Source organism: Rhincodon typus, unplaced genomic scaffold, assembly GCF_021869965.1.
Source record: "Rhincodon typus isolate 14 unplaced genomic scaffold, sRhiTyp1.1 hic_rhity00000658, whole genome shotgun sequence".
NCBI classification, from domain to species: domain Eukaryota; kingdom Metazoa; phylum Chordata; class Chondrichthyes; order Orectolobiformes; family Rhincodontidae; genus Rhincodon; species Rhincodon typus.
In genome coordinates this window covers 30141-50000 of record NW_025966296.1, presented here as the reverse complement: position 1 = coordinate 50000, position 19860 = coordinate 30141, and the positions used below count along the sequence as shown (strand labels likewise).

Here is a 19860-nt window from a genome sequence, read left to right as displayed (position 1 = left end):
TTGAGTGGTCATGGATTTTTTGGATCTTTCCGGGCTGTACCGGTACTTGGAAGGATCTAGACAGATCACAGCAGGAAGAGCAATCAATTATCTATCAGCCACTGGGTTTACAAAGAGGAGGAATAAACTGTCAATCAATGTTTAGGAACACAGGGATAGCAAAATGACTGAAAAAAGGAAGAGAAGGACTACTGAACTCACCCACCATTGTGACTATCACCTGATTCAACAATAATAAAGCTGTTGACCAATCATATCAATTCATCTAAACCAGACTCAGACTTTCCCTCGCAAACACCGTACCTTTACCATGCATCACGCCTCAAAAGACACCTGTACTACATTCCAAAATACATTATTCTGTTGGAAATCAATTCTAATTGACTTGAATAAGTTAATGCTAACTGCTTCCGCTGTCTACCTCAGAAGAAATTCCCTAGGTTAAGTATTTAATTCACTTAAATATCATTATTGCAGGTTAGTTTTGAATTGGCTCACCTCATGCTCAGAATAAGATGACACATTAACAAAGCCCCACAGAATAGTAACAAGAGGGAATGTCGCACACTTTAATCTTTGCATCGCATGACCCAGGTCAGATATTGATCAAAATCTCCCTTTACTCTGCCCCAACAACTTGCCTCAGCTCCAACCCCAATATAAATCCCCTGATGACGCTAGGTTGATCTCCTGAACATTAGATATCCTTATGACTACCCCGAATATAATAGCCATGCCAGACCTAATCTGGGGCAATTTTACACTGGAGACTGCAAACTATTGAGGGGAATGCTGCATTCAATTCTGGTCTCCCTGCTATAGCAAAGATGTTGCTGAGCTTGAAAAAGTTCAGGAAAGAGTTACGAGAATGTTGCTGGGATTGGAGGGTTTGAGCTATAAGGAGAGGCTGAATAGGCTGGGGCTATTTTCCCTGCAGCATCAGAGTCTGAGGGGTGACCTTATAAAGGTTTAAAAAGTCATGAGGGGCATAGATAGAATGAGTAGCCAAGGTCTTTTCCCCTGGGTAGGAGAGTCCAAAACTGGACAGCATAGGTTTAAGGTGAGAGGGGAAAGATTTAAAAGAGACCTAAGGGGCAACATTTTCACACAGAGGGTGGTATGTGTATGGAATGAGCTGTCAGAGGAAGTGGAGGAGGCTGGTCCAATTGCAAAATTTAAAAGGTATCTGGATGGGTACATCAATAGGAAGGGTTTAAGAGTGGACCAAATGCTGGCAAATGGGACTAGATTAATTTAGAATATCTGGTTGGCATGGACAAGTTGCACCAAAGGATCTGTTTTAGTGCTGCACATACCTCAGTCTGCATAGGGATCCTGCATCTGTCCAGGGTATATTCAAAAGCACATCCCAGAAATGTCAAAATTCAGCTTCTACTTTTCCTAAACTTCCACTTTGACAACGTGAACAAAACACAGAGTTCCAAAACCAGTAGTTTAAAGCTTTAAAGTCACTTGTCAGTTTGAGAATGTCTTACTTACAGTAGGAATCCATTTCCAAGATGGCTTCCTTGGCCTGAAACGACAAACGTCAAAGTACTCTAAGCCAAGGGCAATATATGTACACATAGACAATGGAATAAACAATATTCCACCAGCATCACGCAACTCAGATGAGGGATGGCTGGCAACTGCTTATTACACCATATTAAATAAGAAAAGTCAATACTAGGTCATGTGCACATCAGAGGTTGAAGGCACAGTACCAGCAAGACCCTAACAGAGAGAAACATGCACATAAACAGTCTGGAGTGGGTAAGGTTGGATTAGTGCAGATTACCTTGGAGTAAGTTAGGCTGTAATAAGTTGGATTGAAGTGGGGTAGACTAGAGAAGGCTGAGACCAAAGCAGCAACTTATTAATGAATGGGAACCTTGTTTATCCACAACTGTGTCCAACATCCACCCTGAAGCTGTCTAGGTGGGGGTTAAACACAAGGGCCCGAAGTGGGTGGCCAAAATAAATATTGCAAAACAGACCTGGTATTAAATATTGTTATCTAATGTTTGTGATGGACCTGGTATTGAGTGCTGTGCTGTGGGCAGCCTGTTTTGATTCAAGGAGCAGCTCACCTTCTGTGGAATGATGGCATGATAATTCTCTAGAATTAGCCTCTTTATGTGATGTGTCCAGAGACGCTTTTCTTCCACTGTCTTTGCCTGCGAGAGACCAGAATGTCACATGGTCACTTACTGAATGGGTTTGAAGGGCCGATTGGCCTACTTCTGCTCTTAATTCGTACGTTTATAGATTAAAAAAAACATCAACTAGCCCGATCTTCCTCTTGGCAGTTCTTGATAATTGATGGCTGATGTGAGCATCAATTAAAATGTGGCAAGTGCCTTTCTCTTAAAAAATACGTGTAACCAATAAACTTCAACAAAAAAATGATTCACTCAAGGGGATGACTGTGCCCTCAATTTAAACCTTCATCCAAATGTTGGCACCTTCACCAATAAAATATTTGCTCAGTACTTTTCCGGAGTGGGGTTTGAGCCCATTACACATTTTGACTTCAACGTCCCCTGAATCTGCTGCAGCCTATTTTCCAGCCACCTCTCCTTGCACACAGTCATCAATCAGGCAGTGTCTGAGATGCAAAATCAGAAATTACTAGAAAAGCTCAGCAGGTCTGGCAGAATCTGTGGAGAGAAAGCAGAGTTTCGGGTCCAGTGACCCTTCTGCAGAATTGGAAGTTTCTCCAGCAGTTTCTGATTTTATTTCTGATCTCCAGCATCCACAGTTCCTCGTTTGGTTTTGTTTAGTGTTTGAGAATTGCTGAAGGGACACTCATGAAAAGTTTCCACACAAAGTGACTAAGTAGATGCTACAAAACCCATTATCTTAAAAGACAGTGTTGAGGGCAGCTGGCAAAAACAGGATGGTGAGATGTGCAGAAGTACATTCAGTGGTGTTACCATCACTGAATTCTCCACTATCGACATCCTGCGGGTTATCATTGATCATCTTAACTGGACCCACCACACAGACATTGTGGCTACAAGAGCAGGTCAGAGGTTAGGAATGCTGCAGAAAGTAACTCACCTCCTGACTCCCCAGAGCCTGTCCACCATCTACAAGGCACAAGTCAGGAATGCGTTGGAATACTTCCCACTTGCCTGGATGAGTGCAGCTCCAACAACAGTCAAGAGTCTTGACACCAGCCAGGACAAAGCAGACCGCTTGATTGGTATCACGTTCACAAGCATCCACATCCCTTCACCACTGACGCTCAGTAGCATCTTGTAGATAGTACACACTGGTACACTACAGAAATTCACCAAAGATCCCCAGACAGCACCTTCCAAACCAACGGCCACTTCCCTCTAGAGAAGGACAAGGGCAGCAAATACATGGGAACACCGCCACCCTTAAGTTCCCCTCCAAACCGCTCACCACCAGCCGCTCACTAATACAAGAGCTTGCAGTAAAAGGTCCCTCAAACAGTAATGAAACAAGACTATCTATCGCTCGCAATGTTGAAAGCTCCAAACTGACTTGCTGAGTGTAAAACTTATATTTATTGGGGGTGGTATGGTTTCTATAGTGTCTTTTATGTGAAGAAATGATTCCTGACATCACCCCTGAATGGCCTTAAAGTTATACCTCCTTCTTTTAGATCCCTGGACCATATGAAAAATTGTTCTTCAACCTCTTTAAGCCCTGCATTGATTAGATCACCTTAACTGTCAATACATGAGCAAGTACAAAATCTCAGCTCCCTGTGCCTACCATTTACCCTCCAGACACAGTCTGGACCTATTTGGATGCCTGGTTTAGCATTGCACTAGGCAATTCTATAACCTCTTTGGAAGGAGGGAAAAGGAAGGCAGGTCCAAAGCAAATATTAATTTTGTTTCATTGAAACAGGATACAAAATATACCCAAAGCTCTGGAAAAAAAAAAGTCCTACCCTCAGCAAAACTTCCATAATGTTTAAAAGAAACATTAGTGGTGTAGAAATGTTACGGGAAAGAGGGGTAAAAGAAACAGACTCAACTTGGCATCCAGCAAAGCTACAGAGTCACACGGTGTCAAGATGACATTCACTGCGTATCTGTGCAGCATGGGCAAGAGATGTAAACATCAGTGTGTTGTAGGACAAGAGGAGAGGAGTTCTGAGAGTTGCTACCACTCTTAAAACATTGCTAGTCTCATACCTGGACATTGTGCTGCTGCTTTGGGTTCTTGTAATGAGACAATCCGAAGCAAAGAGAGTCTCTGGTGCTTTCAATTAACATCAGTGCGGAACACTGTTAGAAAAAGAGAGAGAGAGAGAGAGAGAGAGAGAAAGAGAAGTCTGTTATAATACAAAATAAACAATCAATTTCCAGATAGCAGCATCTGTGTAAAGAAATCAGAGTTAACATTTCAGGTCAAGTGACCCTTCCTCAGAACTGAATTTCCACCTTAACGTAAGCTGGCTGTACAAAACTCCTGCACCCATCCCAAGGGATAGGATAGGGCTTTGATCAGAGGCCAGCATTTATTGGCTCATATAGGTCAGGATCCCTGAACAAATTGGTAGCCACTGGCTTCCAATGCTGACATTAGCAGCATTTAGCCTCAAAGTTCCTCTCTTCATGTGGGTCATTGTTTCTCCTGAGTTGGCACAGATTAGCACCTCACAGCACTGACAGTAAGTGATGCTCTGCATAGGTTTCTCAGTACCAATTGTACCACATCTCAACAATACAATTAGATTCCAGTCTGTAATTCAATCCCGGGTATCTGTTATTCTACACATAAACCATCTGAACCCCTCGGTGAGGTTCAGTCTGTAACTCACTCCTGAGTATCCATTATTCTATATGTAAACCATCTTAACACCTCAATTAAATTCCAATCTGTACCTCATTCCTGGGTGTCTACTATTCTATATATAAACTATTTGAACCCCCCGATTAGATTCCAGTCTGTAACTCAGTCCTTCGTATCCATTCTATATATAAATTATCTGAACCCCTCGATTAGATTTCGGACCGTAACTCACTCCCGGGTATCAATTATTCTATACATAAACCATCTGAACCCCTCAATTAGATTCCAGTCTGTAACTCATTCCCAGGCATCCATTATTTCAAGTTAGTTCCATTAACTAATCTGTATGTCAGGTACCATAATGTGGGTCTTGTAAATGAAGTGCTCTCCTCTTTTCTTGGCCAGCAGCAGAATTTTGTCAAACAGGAATAAAGTGCGTTCGTTTTTGGCTCGGTGTATCCGGAATGTTCCTTCCAGGACCAACTCTCCGTATGTTGTCAGATCTGGTCCATTCCAATTGATCAGCAAGCTCTGTACCTCCTGGGAAGACAAACATGAAGTTCACTACTCCTTAAACATCTGTCACTTAAGTAGAATATGTTCAAGAACAACATGGCCACCCAAACTATTTAACCTTATTGCACGTCCTGCTTCTACCACACATCAGAAGAGATACAGTCAGTGACACAGGATGCTGGGGGAGTGGGGTTACTGAGTGAGAGTGTGATGGAGCTGGATTAACATCAGGAGAGATACAGTCAGTAACACAGAACACTAGCAGAGAGGGGTTAGTGTGAGGTAAGTAGATTACTATCAGCAGACATAATGAGTAACACAGGGTTCTGTTGTGGCAGGTTTACTGAGCGACAAAGTGAGGCAGCTGGCTTAACAACAGTACAGATGGATTTTGATTTTCAAACAATGAGGTCATCTTGAAAAACAAATGTCTTGTATTTTTTTTTAAAGACTTCTTGAATACAGTTGCCAGATGGCCTCATTAGGAACACTTGGTTCATGTCAAAAAATAGCTAACGCACTCAGCTCACACACCTTGCTTTGTGTGATTGACATTTTTATTACCTAATACTACCCTTTCTTTGAGAAATGTGTTCAACACGTATAACCGTACCTACACAAAATTGAGAAGTGTGAACTGGATGAAGACTTTTTGCCATTGATAATGTGAATGCCTGTGAGTTAACCAACATATTTTGAACACGTAAGCTGAGAAGATTTCCACTATAGATTGCAAAGCCTTTTTGCTTATTATGTCAATTTCACAAGCATTTAAAGACTTACCAAGCTTGCCAATGGCTCACTGGCTTTGTACATGGTAGATACTGGGAGAGTACGGAGGATTTATGAAAGACACTGGATTTAAGAGAGGGATATGGGGTTCATGAGAAGGAATAAATGTTGAAGCCTTGAGTACTTGCTTGTCATTGGTTATAAGCGGCCCAATACTACCCAGTAAATCGACATGGACCATCCCCATTCACCTGCCTCCATTACCATCTCAGTAGCTGGGCTCCTCTAAAGGAGAGGGGAGTTTGGACTCCCTTAACAAAAATCTGTCCTGCAATCAGCAATACAGTAGGATTGGGATTGGAATGGTGGGACAGTGAGAGACATACCTGATCACTTTGTGTATGAGTGGTAGAATCAGTGTAGGTTGGCCTTGATGGAGATATTAAATACCTGTAACCGGATGGCATGCTCATGTTTCCTCTTCATGTCATTGATGTACCAGGCCACACCTGTCATGGTGTCAATAGCTTCTTCAATCACCTCATAACCCTCCTGGTTGGCATCAAAGTGCTTTGCTATTTCCTGCAAGGAACAAAGATAGCAGCGAGCTAGGACTGTAAATGGAGGAAGACCATTCTGCCACTGAAACCCTCTCCATCATTCAAACAGATCATGCCAATCTATATTTAAACTCCTTTCACTCACGTTGCTTCCATATCCTTACCCAACAAAAATCTATTAATTTCTGTCTTCAAAGCTTCAATTGTACTCCACAGCTTTTTGAAGGAAGAGCAAGGCAGATTGTGTGAAGTGTTGCTTCCTGAAATCACCCCTGAATGGTCTCTCTCAAATGGACTCCATCATTAGATGTGATTGTTTAGAGAAAAAGAAACTCTCTTTTGATAATCTTCTACCTATGAGACTAAATGAAGACCTGCATTCCAATAAGTGTCTCTCACAAACACCAGACATCCCAAAGTGCTTTGTAGCCAATGGAGAGTTCATAGATTCCCCACAGTGTGGAAGCAGGCCATTTGGCCCATCGAGTCCACACCAACCTTCTGAAGAACATCCCACCTAGACCCTACCCTATCCCAATAACCCTGCATTTCCCATGATCAATGCCCCTAGCCTGCAAATCTTTGGGCTCTGGGAGGAAACCGGAGCACCCAGAGGAAAGCCACGCAGACACAGGGAGAATGCACAGTTTGCATAGTCACCCAAGGCTGGAATCGAACCCACATCCTGGCGCTGTGAGGCAGAAGTGCTAACCAGTGTACCACCGTACCACCCTGATTTAGTTAGCTCAGTTGACTGGATGGTTGGTTTCTGATGCAGGGTGGCGCCATGAGTTCAATTCCTGCACCAGCTGAGGTTAACATGAAGGTCCCACCTTATCAACCTCTCCCACAGTGACCTTCAGGTTAAACTACCACCAAGTCACCTCTCTCTAAAGAGGGAGCAGCCCTATGGTCTGGTATGGGGACTTTAGTTTTTGTAACCAATTAAGTAGATTTGAAGTACTCACTGTTTTAATGTAGGGATCATAGCTCCCAACTTGTGTACAGCAAGCTCCCAAAACAAAAAAGGAGATAACGACCAGACATTTCAAAATTTAACAATCGATAATTGAAGGATAAAACTGGCTAGGACGCCAGGGATAACTGTCTGGGTCTTCTTTGAGATTATGTCATTTCACCTCCCTCTGAGAGGATAGACAGTGCCTCAGTTCAACATCTCATCCAACAAGTAGTGCTGCTGACAAAACAGTATTCCTTCAGTACTGTACCATAGTGCTACTCTAGGCAGGAAACTCTGCTCCAGGGGGCATTTATGGCAGGATGGGAATGGTTCACATAAAATAGATCAGTGCCCATTTTATCACCTTCCCTGCCACTCCCAGGGCAGCGTAGGTGGGGAGGGGACACTAAAATTGGCTTGCTGCCTTCCATTTTCAAATAAATAATTCATTATAAATTAAGCTTGCTAACAGGACAACTGACCCCAGCAAGACGCAGCTTATGTTGTAGTATGTTTGGCGTGTGTAGTAACAGAATTGGGGAACCTGTTCTTTCAAGTATTTAAAAGGGTAGATAGATAGAAATTTATTGTTACTTGTATTTGTAAAAATACGTGTATAAGTCGCCACAAAAACAGCGCCATTTAATTACATAAATTATATATAAAAGAAGAGACAAAGCTGAAACAAATATCATTTTTTATTCATTCCACTGCCTTTTGGTTTCATGAACTGGCCACCGATAAAGACCAGGGCCTGTCCAACTACGACGACCAGGGGGTCTCTCGAAACTGCCAATAACCAGGGCCTACTGACATTGTGAGGGCCGGGGGGGTGGGGGAAGGTGGGGAATGGTGGTCGCTGCTGAAACTGATGATGGGGGGCCCGAAACCACCAAGGACTGGGGGCCTGTCAAAACCACGGAAAGAGTGGTGGGATACACTCATGCATTGGGGCACCCTCCAAAGAAGGTCGTAGATTACTCTTTCTTTCCTACCCATCTGCCCCCCCAAAAGCCCAGACACCAATCATCCCCTCCGTAAACCATCCCTACCCTCCCCACCCAATACGCCAACATCCCTCACATGGGGGATCCACGGATTCTTCTGCTCGTTGCACTCCCATGGCCTCCACCGCTGAGCTCAGGATTGGCTGGCAGTCCCACTCTGAATCAAATAGCCCAGCCATAGGCTTCCCTTCTGCTGCTGATGGTCGGGGGGACGATATGTGGGAGAAACCACTTCCTACTCGCACCATAAAATTCTACCCCAGACACAGGAGTCGGACCAACAACATTCTGATCGCGAGATGATCAACTGCACTACAACTGACACCATGAAGGTCACTCTGACCTGTCCTCATGATTTAACCAACTTCACCTCCAGTTTCACTCTGGAAAATCTGTGCTGTACCACCTCCAAAGATAATATATCCTTCCCTCATCCATCTACTGATCTGGAAACCCAGCCTCTGCGTTCAGCGGTCACCAGGTATTCACTGGCTCCAAAATTGGGCAGCTTGGGATCAATCTGGTGGGTTGTAGCGCTGAACCACATGGACACCTTTTGATAGTCATTCTTGGGATATTGGTATCGCTGCAAAGCCAACATTTGCTGACCAACCCTTGGTGCGAAGAGGAGTCTGGTTCTCGAATGACTACAAACAGAGTGGCTTGCTGTGCCCAGTACAGAGGGAGGTTAGGAGTCACCCATGATGGGGTAGGATTGGGGTCATAAAGGTTAACTCGGGGAAGGAAATCTGTTGTTCATTAGCAGTCTCATCGATATGTGACTCCAGGCACCGAGAAATGCAGCTGAATCTTAACTGCCCTTGTAAATATCCTAGTAAGCCATTCAATTGCATCAACAAACTGCAGAAAGGTTGAGAAAGAATAAAACTAGATGGACAACATAGCCTCAACCTTGGCATCTCCAACATACTTGGCCCAGTCAGCCGGCAAAAGTCCTCCTCACCATCATCTACAGACTTAGGCCAAAATTAGGCGTACAGGCCCAACGACTAATCGAGTAACAGTCTGACATGGACATACTCAATAAATCAGGCCTCACATCTCAGACTGTCCATTAACGTCCCTGGGTATGTCCTGAATCACTGACAAGATAGACCCATTAGAGGTGATAGCACAGTAGTATACAGGAAAGTTTGTGCCCTTGGAAGTCCTTAACTTTGCTTCAAATTTGGGCAAGGAACAGATGATTCGCTCAGTGTCACATCAACAATGGTTGAGGATCCTGGATCTACTAAAGACTATAGAGATGTGACAACATACTACCTGTAACACTGATGTTGTGTGCTCCAGAACTAGCTGCATCCCTGGCCAAACTGTTCCAGTACAGCTACAACATGGGCATCTGCCAACTATCTGAAACATTTCCCCAGGTACATCAAAAAGCAGGACAAATCCAATCTGACGAATTCCTGCCTTTAACCAACAGCAAACTGGTGGAAGGGGTTGTTGACAGTGTCATCAATAAACTTACCCATTCATACTCAGTTTTGGTCTGCTGGGGTCACACAGAACCTGGCTTCACTCCACAGCATGGCCCAAACATTGGCAAAAGAGCTGAAAACTCAGTGGGGAGGCGAGAATGACTGTCCTTGACAACATTTGGCCATGCAAGAAATCAAGGGGTCCCTCATCAAAACTGGGGTCAACAGGAATCATGGGGAAAACTCTCTGCGGGTTGCAGTCATACACAGCACAAAGGCAGGGCCCAGGAGAGGTGGTGCACAAGGTACCAAACACTGGGGCCTGGCCTCAGTGTCCCAAATGGAGATCTTGTCATTGTCCAGTCTGATCCAACTGTGTTCAGCAGAATGCTCTGGTCATGCAATATCTCTGCACACCCTCCTCCCTCCTCTGTCATCTTTGTTACTGCAATTACATGTCAGCAAAAGCATCTGTTTTTTTAAACAGGAATGCGGAGGTGCCGATGTTGGACTGGGGTAGACAAAGTCGGAAGCTATGTGATAGAAGATAAAGGAGCAGCACTCTGAAAGCTTCTGATTTCAAACAAACCTGTTGGATTATAACAAAAACTAAGTTGCTGGAAAAGCTCAGCAGGTCTGGCAGCATCTGTGAAGGAGAAAACAGAGTTAACGTTTCGGGTCCGTTGACCCTTTCTCAGAAGGAAGGCTTGGATTATAATCTGGTATCGTGTAATTTCTGACTTTTTTTTTTAAAAACAGGAATGAAAACGTTGCCACTTTTCCTTAAAAGCTCACTGAAAAGCCGAACATTACGTTTTTATTTTTAAAATCCTGTCAACCATGAATTTGCTGAGAGTAGGGACCTAGAGAAGGGATGGGAGGAGCAGTAGGCATGGGGAGGATACAGCTACTTCACCAAGCCCACATTCTGGCTCTCTCACGCTCGATATTTGAAAGTTCTTCTGTCTGGTCTCTGTTTTCCAGTGATTTGTTTGCCAAGTTGGTCCAGCATGGTGCTGCCTGCTCCTTTCTCCTTCAGTATGGATTGATCAATAAATGGTGCCTAGCAATGCACTTCATTTTCTTATCCAAAAGAGAGGAACAAGTTGTAATGTATGAACAGACCTCCTGGTGAGAGTATTTGCTTTGTAGTTCTCATGCTATCTTCCCTCAAAGTGACTAAGAGCTTTCAAATATAATCCATTGAGGCACCCAATGAGACTTTGTACTCCAGTTGCTCCAATCACCGATTCCCTCTCTCCCAATCTTGCTCCTCGGCCCCAAAACGTGGTAGGACTGGAGGAACAGATGAACCCACGATCAGAGAAGCTTGCATCGCTAAACACCACCGCTCCTGATATCTCGCTGGTGACACCACATTGTTAACTTTGGCTCTGGACTGGGAAAACAGCCTGTTTTCCATCTCTGTGAAAACAAGCCTTGAAAACAATGAATTACACCAAAGTGATCACTTCCCTTATTTTTGGAACAGGATTTAAGCACAAAAAAAAAAATTGTATAAGAACTTGGTAAAATAAACATAAGGCTTTGATTGGAACTCATTATAAAAGGTCTGAAAATTCACCCATTTAGAAAACAATTTCAGGCCTTTGGCACAGCTTTACTTCGTAGATGCGTCAAAGTTCCAGCCAATAATACTGAGAAAAACAAATCGGGCAATTGGAGAAGCTAGCCTCGATATTTTTCTTTTTAAGATAATACTTTGCTCAAGAACTTGTGGTCATGAGCTCATCGTAACACACTAATGGGTATTCTCTAAAGCATCATTCTCCATGGCTAATGCAGTAGGAGTCGGTTAACAATCCAGCTGCTGTGCACTTCAACAGGGAAGGATGACTGACCAGATGTGGCCTTCGAATCTTATAGAGTTACCGTGACCGACATGTTTTCCCACATCTGCAAACCTTAAAATGAACAACGTTGCTCCCACCGCGCACCGTGTAGGAAACTCTTAGTTGCACCGAATGGCTTGCGATGACATGTCCCGGGAGGCCAAGGAAACAAAGTGAAAGGAGAGGGGTTGGGGGGTGTCACTGCCGCTATCGAAATCAGAGGAGTGCCCAGCCCGAGGGAGCTATCAATCTACCTTGTACCAGGCTGCCAACTACCTCCACAGTACAGCCACTCCCTGGGGCCCGTAACTTTGCTCCTAGTGATACAGAGTCATCCTGAGCAAGGTAAGTGTGTCCCTGGACGGATAGGGTAGCAGCAAATGAATCAGACCCTCCCTTCTCCTCCTCCCTCCCTCCCTCTCTTCTACAGCTCCCCTGACAATGAAAACCAAAAGAACTGCGGATGCTGTAAATCAGGATCAAAAACAAAGTTGCTGGAAAAGCTTAGCGGGTCTGGCAGCATCTGTGGAGGAGAAAACAGACCCTTCCTCAGAACTGATGGTGGCTGGGAAAACGTCAGGAAACGTAGGGATTTACTCCCTCCCCCACCCACCTCCCTATTTTCTGCATATAAACTGATGTTTTCCCAGCCACCATCAATTCCGAGGAAGGGTCACTGGACCTGAAACGTTAACTCTGTTTTCTCCTCCACAGATGCTGCCAGACCCGCTAAGTTTTTCCAGCAACTTTGTTTTTGTCCCCCGACAATGAAACCCTGCCAACTGCAGCATGAAGATCATCTTTCTTTTCCATACAGGGTAGGAAGTCAAAATATATAAAACAAATCCTGAGAGAATTTCCTGCAGTCTGGGTTGGCATTGTTGAACCTCTGTCTCAAGTAAGGATTTACTGTCAGAATACAGTGCAGACATTTTAACAAGGCAGTCACTGAAATCAGCCATCATCTGTACAGTGTTATCTGTCAATTATGCAGGGACGTATATATCAAATTAACAATGTTATGCAATGCTGCTAAAATAGATTTTGTGCTTGCTTTCTTTAATAATCATGGTGGTGCCAGTTATATTCCGCACGCAAACAGTAATATCCCATGCTGCATAAAAATCAGACAACACTTGTGCCCAAATGCCAACAATGGGTGTACTTGAGACAACAAGGTGCAGGGCTGGATGAACACAGCAGGCCAAGCAGCATCATAGGAGCAGAAAGGCTGACGTTTCGGGCCTAGACCGTCCTATAATGGGTGTACTTCTTTTACTAGGATTGATGCATCCTGAAAGGGGAAAAATAACATGTATTATTGAGGTGTTGTTGGTTGTCAGGAATTTAACGCTTGAAAATGAGCACTAGGGCTTATAATTTCTCTCTGTGGCCCTGCACAAAGAAAGGTGCTTGTGGTTGCTGCAGGCCAATCATTTCAACCCCTGACACTGCTTTAGGAGTTCCTCAGGAAGCTGTCCTAGGGCCAACCATCTTCAGCTGCTTCACCAATGACCTTTCCACCATTACAAGGTCAGACTGATGATGTTTGCTTATGATTGTATATGTTCAGCACCATTCTCAACTCCTTAGATACTGAAGCAGTCCATGTTCACATGCAACAAGACCTGGTCAATATCGACATTTGGGCTGATCAGTGACAAGCGTCATTCCTACCACACAAGTTCTGGACAATGACCATCTCCAACAATCTAATCATTGGCTTTCAATGGCATTACCGTTGCTGAATCTGGTGGGGGGAGCGGGTGGGGAGGTTACCATTCATCAGAAACTGAACTGGAATAACCATATTAATTTTGCAGTGACAGCAACAGGTCAGATGCTACAAATCCTGCCTGTTCACAAGGCACAAGTCAGGAGTGTGATGGAATACTCTCCACCTGCCTGGATGACTGCAGCTCCAACAATAATCAAGAAACTTGGTGCCATCCAGGACAAAGCAGCCTGTTTGTTTGGCACCATATCACACAGTGGTGACAGTGTACAGTGTACAATCTCCAAAATACATTGCAATAACTTGCCTAGGCTTCTCCAATGGCACCTTCCAAAGCCAGGGCCACTACCAGCTGGAAATTCCAGATACATGGATAAACTGCTACTTCCAAATTATACATAAATCTGACTTGGAAATATATCACCTAGTCTTTCACTGTTGCTGAGTTAGAAGCCTAGAATTCCCTCTCCAATCATATTGTGGGTGTACCTACACTGTAAGGACTGTCATGGCTCAAGAAGGCAGCTCACTACCATCTTCTCCAGGGCAATAATGGACGCATAATAAGTGATATCCTTGCCAGTGATGCCCATACTCAGAAATGGCAACCCAAAAAAGATTTTTTTTAAAAATTCAATGGGCCAGACCCAGTAAGGAGAGCAGGCTTTCTTCCCAGTGATCCAGTTGGGTTTTAATGAGAATCCAGCAGCTTTCTGATCATAGAGGTCTACAGCACAGATAAAAACCCTTCAGCCCATCGAGTCTACAATGGTCAAAAACCACCAGACTGTTCCAATTCCATCCGTATTATGGCCAATTTTCACACAGAATTTGAATCTGGTTCAAGAAAGACTGCCATCTCCTACTACCAGAACTGCTGGGTGTATTAGCCAAACTGATCTGTGCACTGTATTCCCGTTGATGTGTAGAGCGAATACATTTTGAAAAGGATGGAGGAGTTAGCACTGACATCACCAAAAGGCAGCACCAGCAGGGGGGCAGCTTGGGAAACTGGGAAAATCGGTTTGAGAAGAGTAGGATCCTGCATGAGACCCCCCTCATTGATCACTGTCTGAGCATCAAGAATAGACACTTGAAGCGAGATCTCAGCGACATTCATAAGTAAGGAACCCCATGTTTTAAGGGGAAAGAAAGACCCTGCATTTCCGTAGTGCCTTCCACGAGGTCAGGATGTCCTCAAGCATTTTACAGCCAATGAACACCACTTTGAAATATAGTCAGTATTTCCACAGCCAATGTGTGATCAGCTGTTTTAATCTTGCTTGTTGAGGGAGCAAGGCACTGAGAAAACCTCTCTGCTCTTCTTCAAAAATATGGAATCCCTTTGCACCTGGGCCAGAGAGTAGAGGGGACTCAACTTGACATCGGTACCTCTGATGATGCATCCACCCCTCAGTACAGCACTTGGAGCATCAGTCTCAATTACATGCTGAAATTCTGAAGTGGGCACAAAATCACAATCTCTAATTCAGAGAAAATGAGACACGCAGCTTGAGAAAAGGTAATAAACTGAACAATATTGCATTATCCTGGTATCAACCTGAAATAGACACGCAAAGCAGAGACAAAGCCTGGCAATGCCCTCATGTGGGTGTACAGAGTTTCTGGATTGTGGTACAGAGTGCAGTCTGCTGTAATTTGTGGTTTGAGCCCTTGTTCCTGTGCTCGCCTGGCCACTGCTGTCGTACCTGCAGCAGCAGATGGTACTTGAGGATCCTCTGAACAGGCTTCAGCAGGTAAGAGCCCAGTGGGAGGTTGCGTTTCAGAGTGGACTGACGCTCCCTGAAGAATTTGGCCAGGATCTTGTTCCTCATGCATTCAGTCAGCGCTGCCACAGAGCTGTGGGGAGGAAAAGGCAAAGAGGAAGAGAAGCTTCAATACAGATGCTTCAATAATTGGCATGTACACTGACGAGGATAGCAGCAAAAAGACACGTAAGGATCGGTGAAGCAGGAAGATGGAATTTAATAGAGCACAGTGCAAATCTTATGATAATAGAGGAGGCCATTCGACTATCAAACCAGTGCCAGTATTGTTAGAAAACCCCAGTGTGTAAATTACTAAAATAGATAAACAATACGATCATCTGAACAGAAGATTACTTACTTGGGGTAGTTGGTACAGTATTGGGTGTAGATATCAAAATCTTGACTCTGCAACAGAGAATAGTGAACAGTCTGTGAATTGCATGTAGGAAATCCAAACCAGCAACCTCTCCCTTCATCCCTACTTACTAACTCATGTTAGTTTATGGTCAAGGTAGGAGAGAGCTCAATTTACATAAGCAAGCATGCTTACATTAAGCAATGTGTTCATACGTAAGGATCACTCATAGCCGACTCCAATTCTGCTCTTAACCAAAGTCCCTATGTGGTTATGGAGCCTTGGCTCTTGTCTGTGGCAACTGAGAAACTGTAAAGCAGAATTCTTGGAAAAAGTGGGATTCAGTGCACGATGAATTTGAGATATGGAACATACAATCTAATAAAAGTCACTGGACAGAAAAGATTGATTAATCTATCCAGCTTGCCTGCTTCATGTCTGCAGCATTATGACCAAATTTTTCCCCACTCCACAAGCCAGGCAATCCCTCACAAGGCACAAAAAGCAGAATGAAAACCTTGGGCCAATAATAAAAGAAACCGTGCCACACGGTAAAAATAGCAGGTGAGAAAGGAATATGGTTCCTAATGCTGTCTACTACTGGATTTTGCCTCCCTCCATATCTGAACTGTTGCAGACTAATTAACAGGAGAATTATTGCCAAAGATGGTTAACAACTCCATGATCATTGTATCAGGTGACCATCACAATGATTGAAAATGAACTGAATGGACTTTGGGAGGGTTTTCGTCCATCACTTTCTACATTCCTGAATCAGGGCTTCCCAAAGTTGGGGGTTGGGATCCCAGGTTGGGTCATAAGCTTCAATTTTAAAGTTCCCAGCTCAGAGGCAGCAATGGCTGCTGTGTAACTCAAACCCCCTCTCCTTTCAGTTCCTTTTTACTCCCCTAGACCCCTCTTCCTGCTCTCACAGAGGGATCACGACAATTTTCAAAATGGGGTTACGGTCAAACAGAGATTTGGAAAGGTGTGTCCTAAATACTGATGGTTCTGCTTTTCTCCTTCTTCCTCTAAGTAACTTAGTTACAACCCAATGGCTGAGAGATAATTGATCGTTCTTACTGTTGTAGTCCTGTAAAATCTTTCAAAGTACCAGCAGAGTGATTAAAAAAAACATGTCAACATAAACAAAGCTTGGTCCATAATGTGATCAATGATGCTTTTACCCTCTTGGGATTTGGTTATAGATTCATACATTATACATCAAGGTCGAGAAAGTAGGCGACCACCTATAATCACGGAGTAACCATGAGATCTGACTGCGTCACTGTGATTATCAGATTGTCTCACCCTGTTGTGTAATCAAAATTGTCTACAACTGCCACATTGATTCGAACCCAGATCCATTCCCAATTCTTGTGCTCATCAAGTTGAGCAAAGCATGTGCCAGAAATGCATCTACCTAGCTAGATGCTAGTTAACATTTCTGATGGCGAATCCAGTACTTACTTACTTGCCCTTTGATGGAACAGTGCACAAGTCACTTTACTCCGTATTTAAATCCTTGACGTACCTGTTCAGGAAGTGTATTTTCAGACAGTGGAGTGGCAGCTTTGCCTGTCCAAACACTGTCTCCACCCCCTCACCATTTTATTCTTCTTTTTGTGGATTGATGTGGAATGGTTTATTATACCCAAGATGATACATAAATGCAAATTGTAGTTTCACGGCGCAAACATGTTCATCCTCAGTAAGGGTGGGTTTATCTATCGGTCAGAGAGCTTCCCACTTGTACAGCTCTGATTCTTCTACAGTGTCCATTTCTTAAAATTGTGGTCCCTATTTCCCCATGCAGAGCGGTGAACATTGGAAACTGGTATGGTATCTACTTCTTCTCAAGACATTCTCCACCAAGACGAGTATAGGTACATGTAGAGAAAGACAGTCTTTAACAGGCTGTGCATGCCCCTCATAGAACTATCTTCAAACCAGCCCAGAATACAAGTGTTGAAGCCCATTAGCGCCACTGCACACACCTCCTGGCTGTCTACTTTCAACGGGGCATACTTTGGTCGAACGAAACAGCACAGAGGCTTCCAAACTAGACAAAGCCACATATGGGGGAGATCACCTGTGGCATTTTTTTTCCCCACAGCCTTCAGTAGGTGATGGTCAGGATTCACACAATGAGCTAAAAAGCGTGACTCACCTTGTCCACAAAGCATCTGGCAATGGCCACAGGGTCATGGTGACAGCTATCAAGGTCTTGCAGCAGGTCACTGTGAAGACAGCGAGTGTGGAGAAAAGAGGGGCGGGCCAGAGAGGGACAAGAGATAAGAGGAGGGAGCAAAAGTGAAAATGGGGCGAATGGGTGGGGAGACAGATTAGAGGAAGCAGGCAATGAGGAGAGAGAAGAGAAAACAAAGCATATAGATAAAGGGAGAAACAAAGGGAAGGAGAACATAAAGAGGATGAGAAACAGAGGAAGGGCAGAGGGAGAGAAAGAAGATAAATATTAGGCAACCAAATATCTAAACAAATGACCATGACCTGGCTAATTCCAACAATGGATTTGCATACATTTGCCTGGAAAGGAAATAGGAAAAATGATATGATCTACACAAAGATATTTACAGCTTGCAAGCCAAGCCATTTGCATTCCTTTCAGCTGACAGCAAAGATCTTGATTTGGTTGTGATAATGTAAATAAAAAGGAGCCAGGTTCACAATACTCCCTGACTTTATTTCACGTGAAGTTGCTATCACCGACTTTACATTACCCTCAACAGTCAAAAGTCATCTCCCAGTGTCCAACGCTGCACAGTGACTGTCTATTCCACTATGCAACACCATACTTTGACTATCCATTTTGGAGAAGAGACAGACAGAGGGGGAAGACAAAGATCAAAATATTTTCACCAAATCTTTACCATATGCCTTGGCTAAATTCAGATGAAACGATAGCTTCCAATCTTGGTGCATAGAGAATGGGAGTTTCGTAGGAAGCCAGAGTGAGAAAAAGTGCAGAGGCTTGTTGGAGATGGAGAGGCAAGGCCAAGGAGAGAACTAAACATGAGGGAGAGAATTTATAATTTGAGACTTTGTGGGTGTTAAGATCCATCAGCCACTGGTTCCAAAGGCCCCAGTGCTTGCTCCAACAGACAATTCCAAACTGTTTCTCACATCCCTACAAAAGTAAACACGGAAGGCCAGAGAATCCTGGCCGTCACTGACATCAACTCCTCTTCTTTCACCAGTTTTAGCACACACAATGACAGGGGCCAAACGAATGAGGATGGGGCAGATGCTGAGACTGTAGAGTTCCACTAGACATGCACAGAATGGGAGAGAGAGAGAAAAAGAGAGAAAGATACAAGATGGTCACATGCAACCAGACACAGATTGACACACACGCAGATGCACAGCACTGTGAGGAGAAAGGAAATTTCAGATGAGAAAAGTTCCAGGATCGTGTACACAACTCACCTCCAGAAGGGGATTAAGTCCTATATGAAGGCAAAAATTAATATACAGCAATGAGATTGCAAGACTTAAGTAACACAGGCCACAATAAATTACTATTAATGTGGAACTGCCCAGAACACAGTGGAAGTACTGATATTAAAATATGCCCCAGTTACCACTGCAAGGTTCACATCAAGATGCTTCTTCCTCCACTGGGGGCAGGGCGTCGGGAGGGGAGGGTGAGTGGAATAGCTCGGGGCTGGTATCATAGGGTCAGTGTCTATGGAACTAACAGTCACCCAGCCAGCATCAAATTATCTAACAGAAATTGACCAAGGTCTAGTGCCAGTCAACCCAGTGCCTTGGGGTCTAACAGCGATCTACCCTGCGGCTCAGGATCTAACAGTGATCCACCCAGTGGCTCGGGGTCTAATGCTAATCCATCAACAGATGATTCAATATAAACAGCTGACCACCAGTCTTTGCTGGATAAAAATTATTTAACAGTGACAGAAACTAGATGACACTTCTGCTGCTCATTCTAATCAAATGTGGCGGAACATGTAACTGCTTGTATGCAGATGCAAAGTAAGTTAGAATTAGGCATTAGTTGAGTCACACAGGTACAAACACCAAAACCCTTGACAAGCCTGAATCACAGAAGCAAACATTTCCCATCTGTGGTTTACTTTGGCCACTCAGAGTTCACCCTCGTAACCAAGCTT

The 19860-nt window shown here is 44.0% G+C and overlaps 1 protein-coding gene across 1 annotated transcript in view; it reads right to left on the bottom strand.

The window, feature by feature from the left end:
- Nucleotides 1-3: 3 nt before the first annotated feature.
- The window catches only part of LOC109911064 (pleckstrin homology domain-containing family G member 3), a gene marked incomplete at its 3' end in the record, with an annotated part of 46115 nt that continues 26258 nt past the window's right edge, over nt 4-19860 (bottom strand). The window contains exons 3-11 of the mRNA XM_048621431.1: nt 17880-17949; nt 15713-15759; nt 15295-15445; nt 6478-6609; nt 5137-5319; nt 4179-4271; nt 2091-2177; nt 1501-1534; nt 4-56 (exon numbers count right to left, since the gene is read on the bottom strand). Of these exons, the coding sequence (XP_048477388.1) occupies nt 4-56; nt 1501-1534; nt 2091-2177; nt 4179-4271; nt 5137-5319; nt 6478-6609; nt 15295-15445; nt 15713-15759; nt 17880-17949 (850 nt within the window). The remainder of the gene's footprint in view (nt 57-1500; nt 1535-2090; nt 2178-4178; nt 4272-5136; nt 5320-6477; nt 6610-15294; nt 15446-15712; nt 15760-17879; nt 17950-19860) is intronic.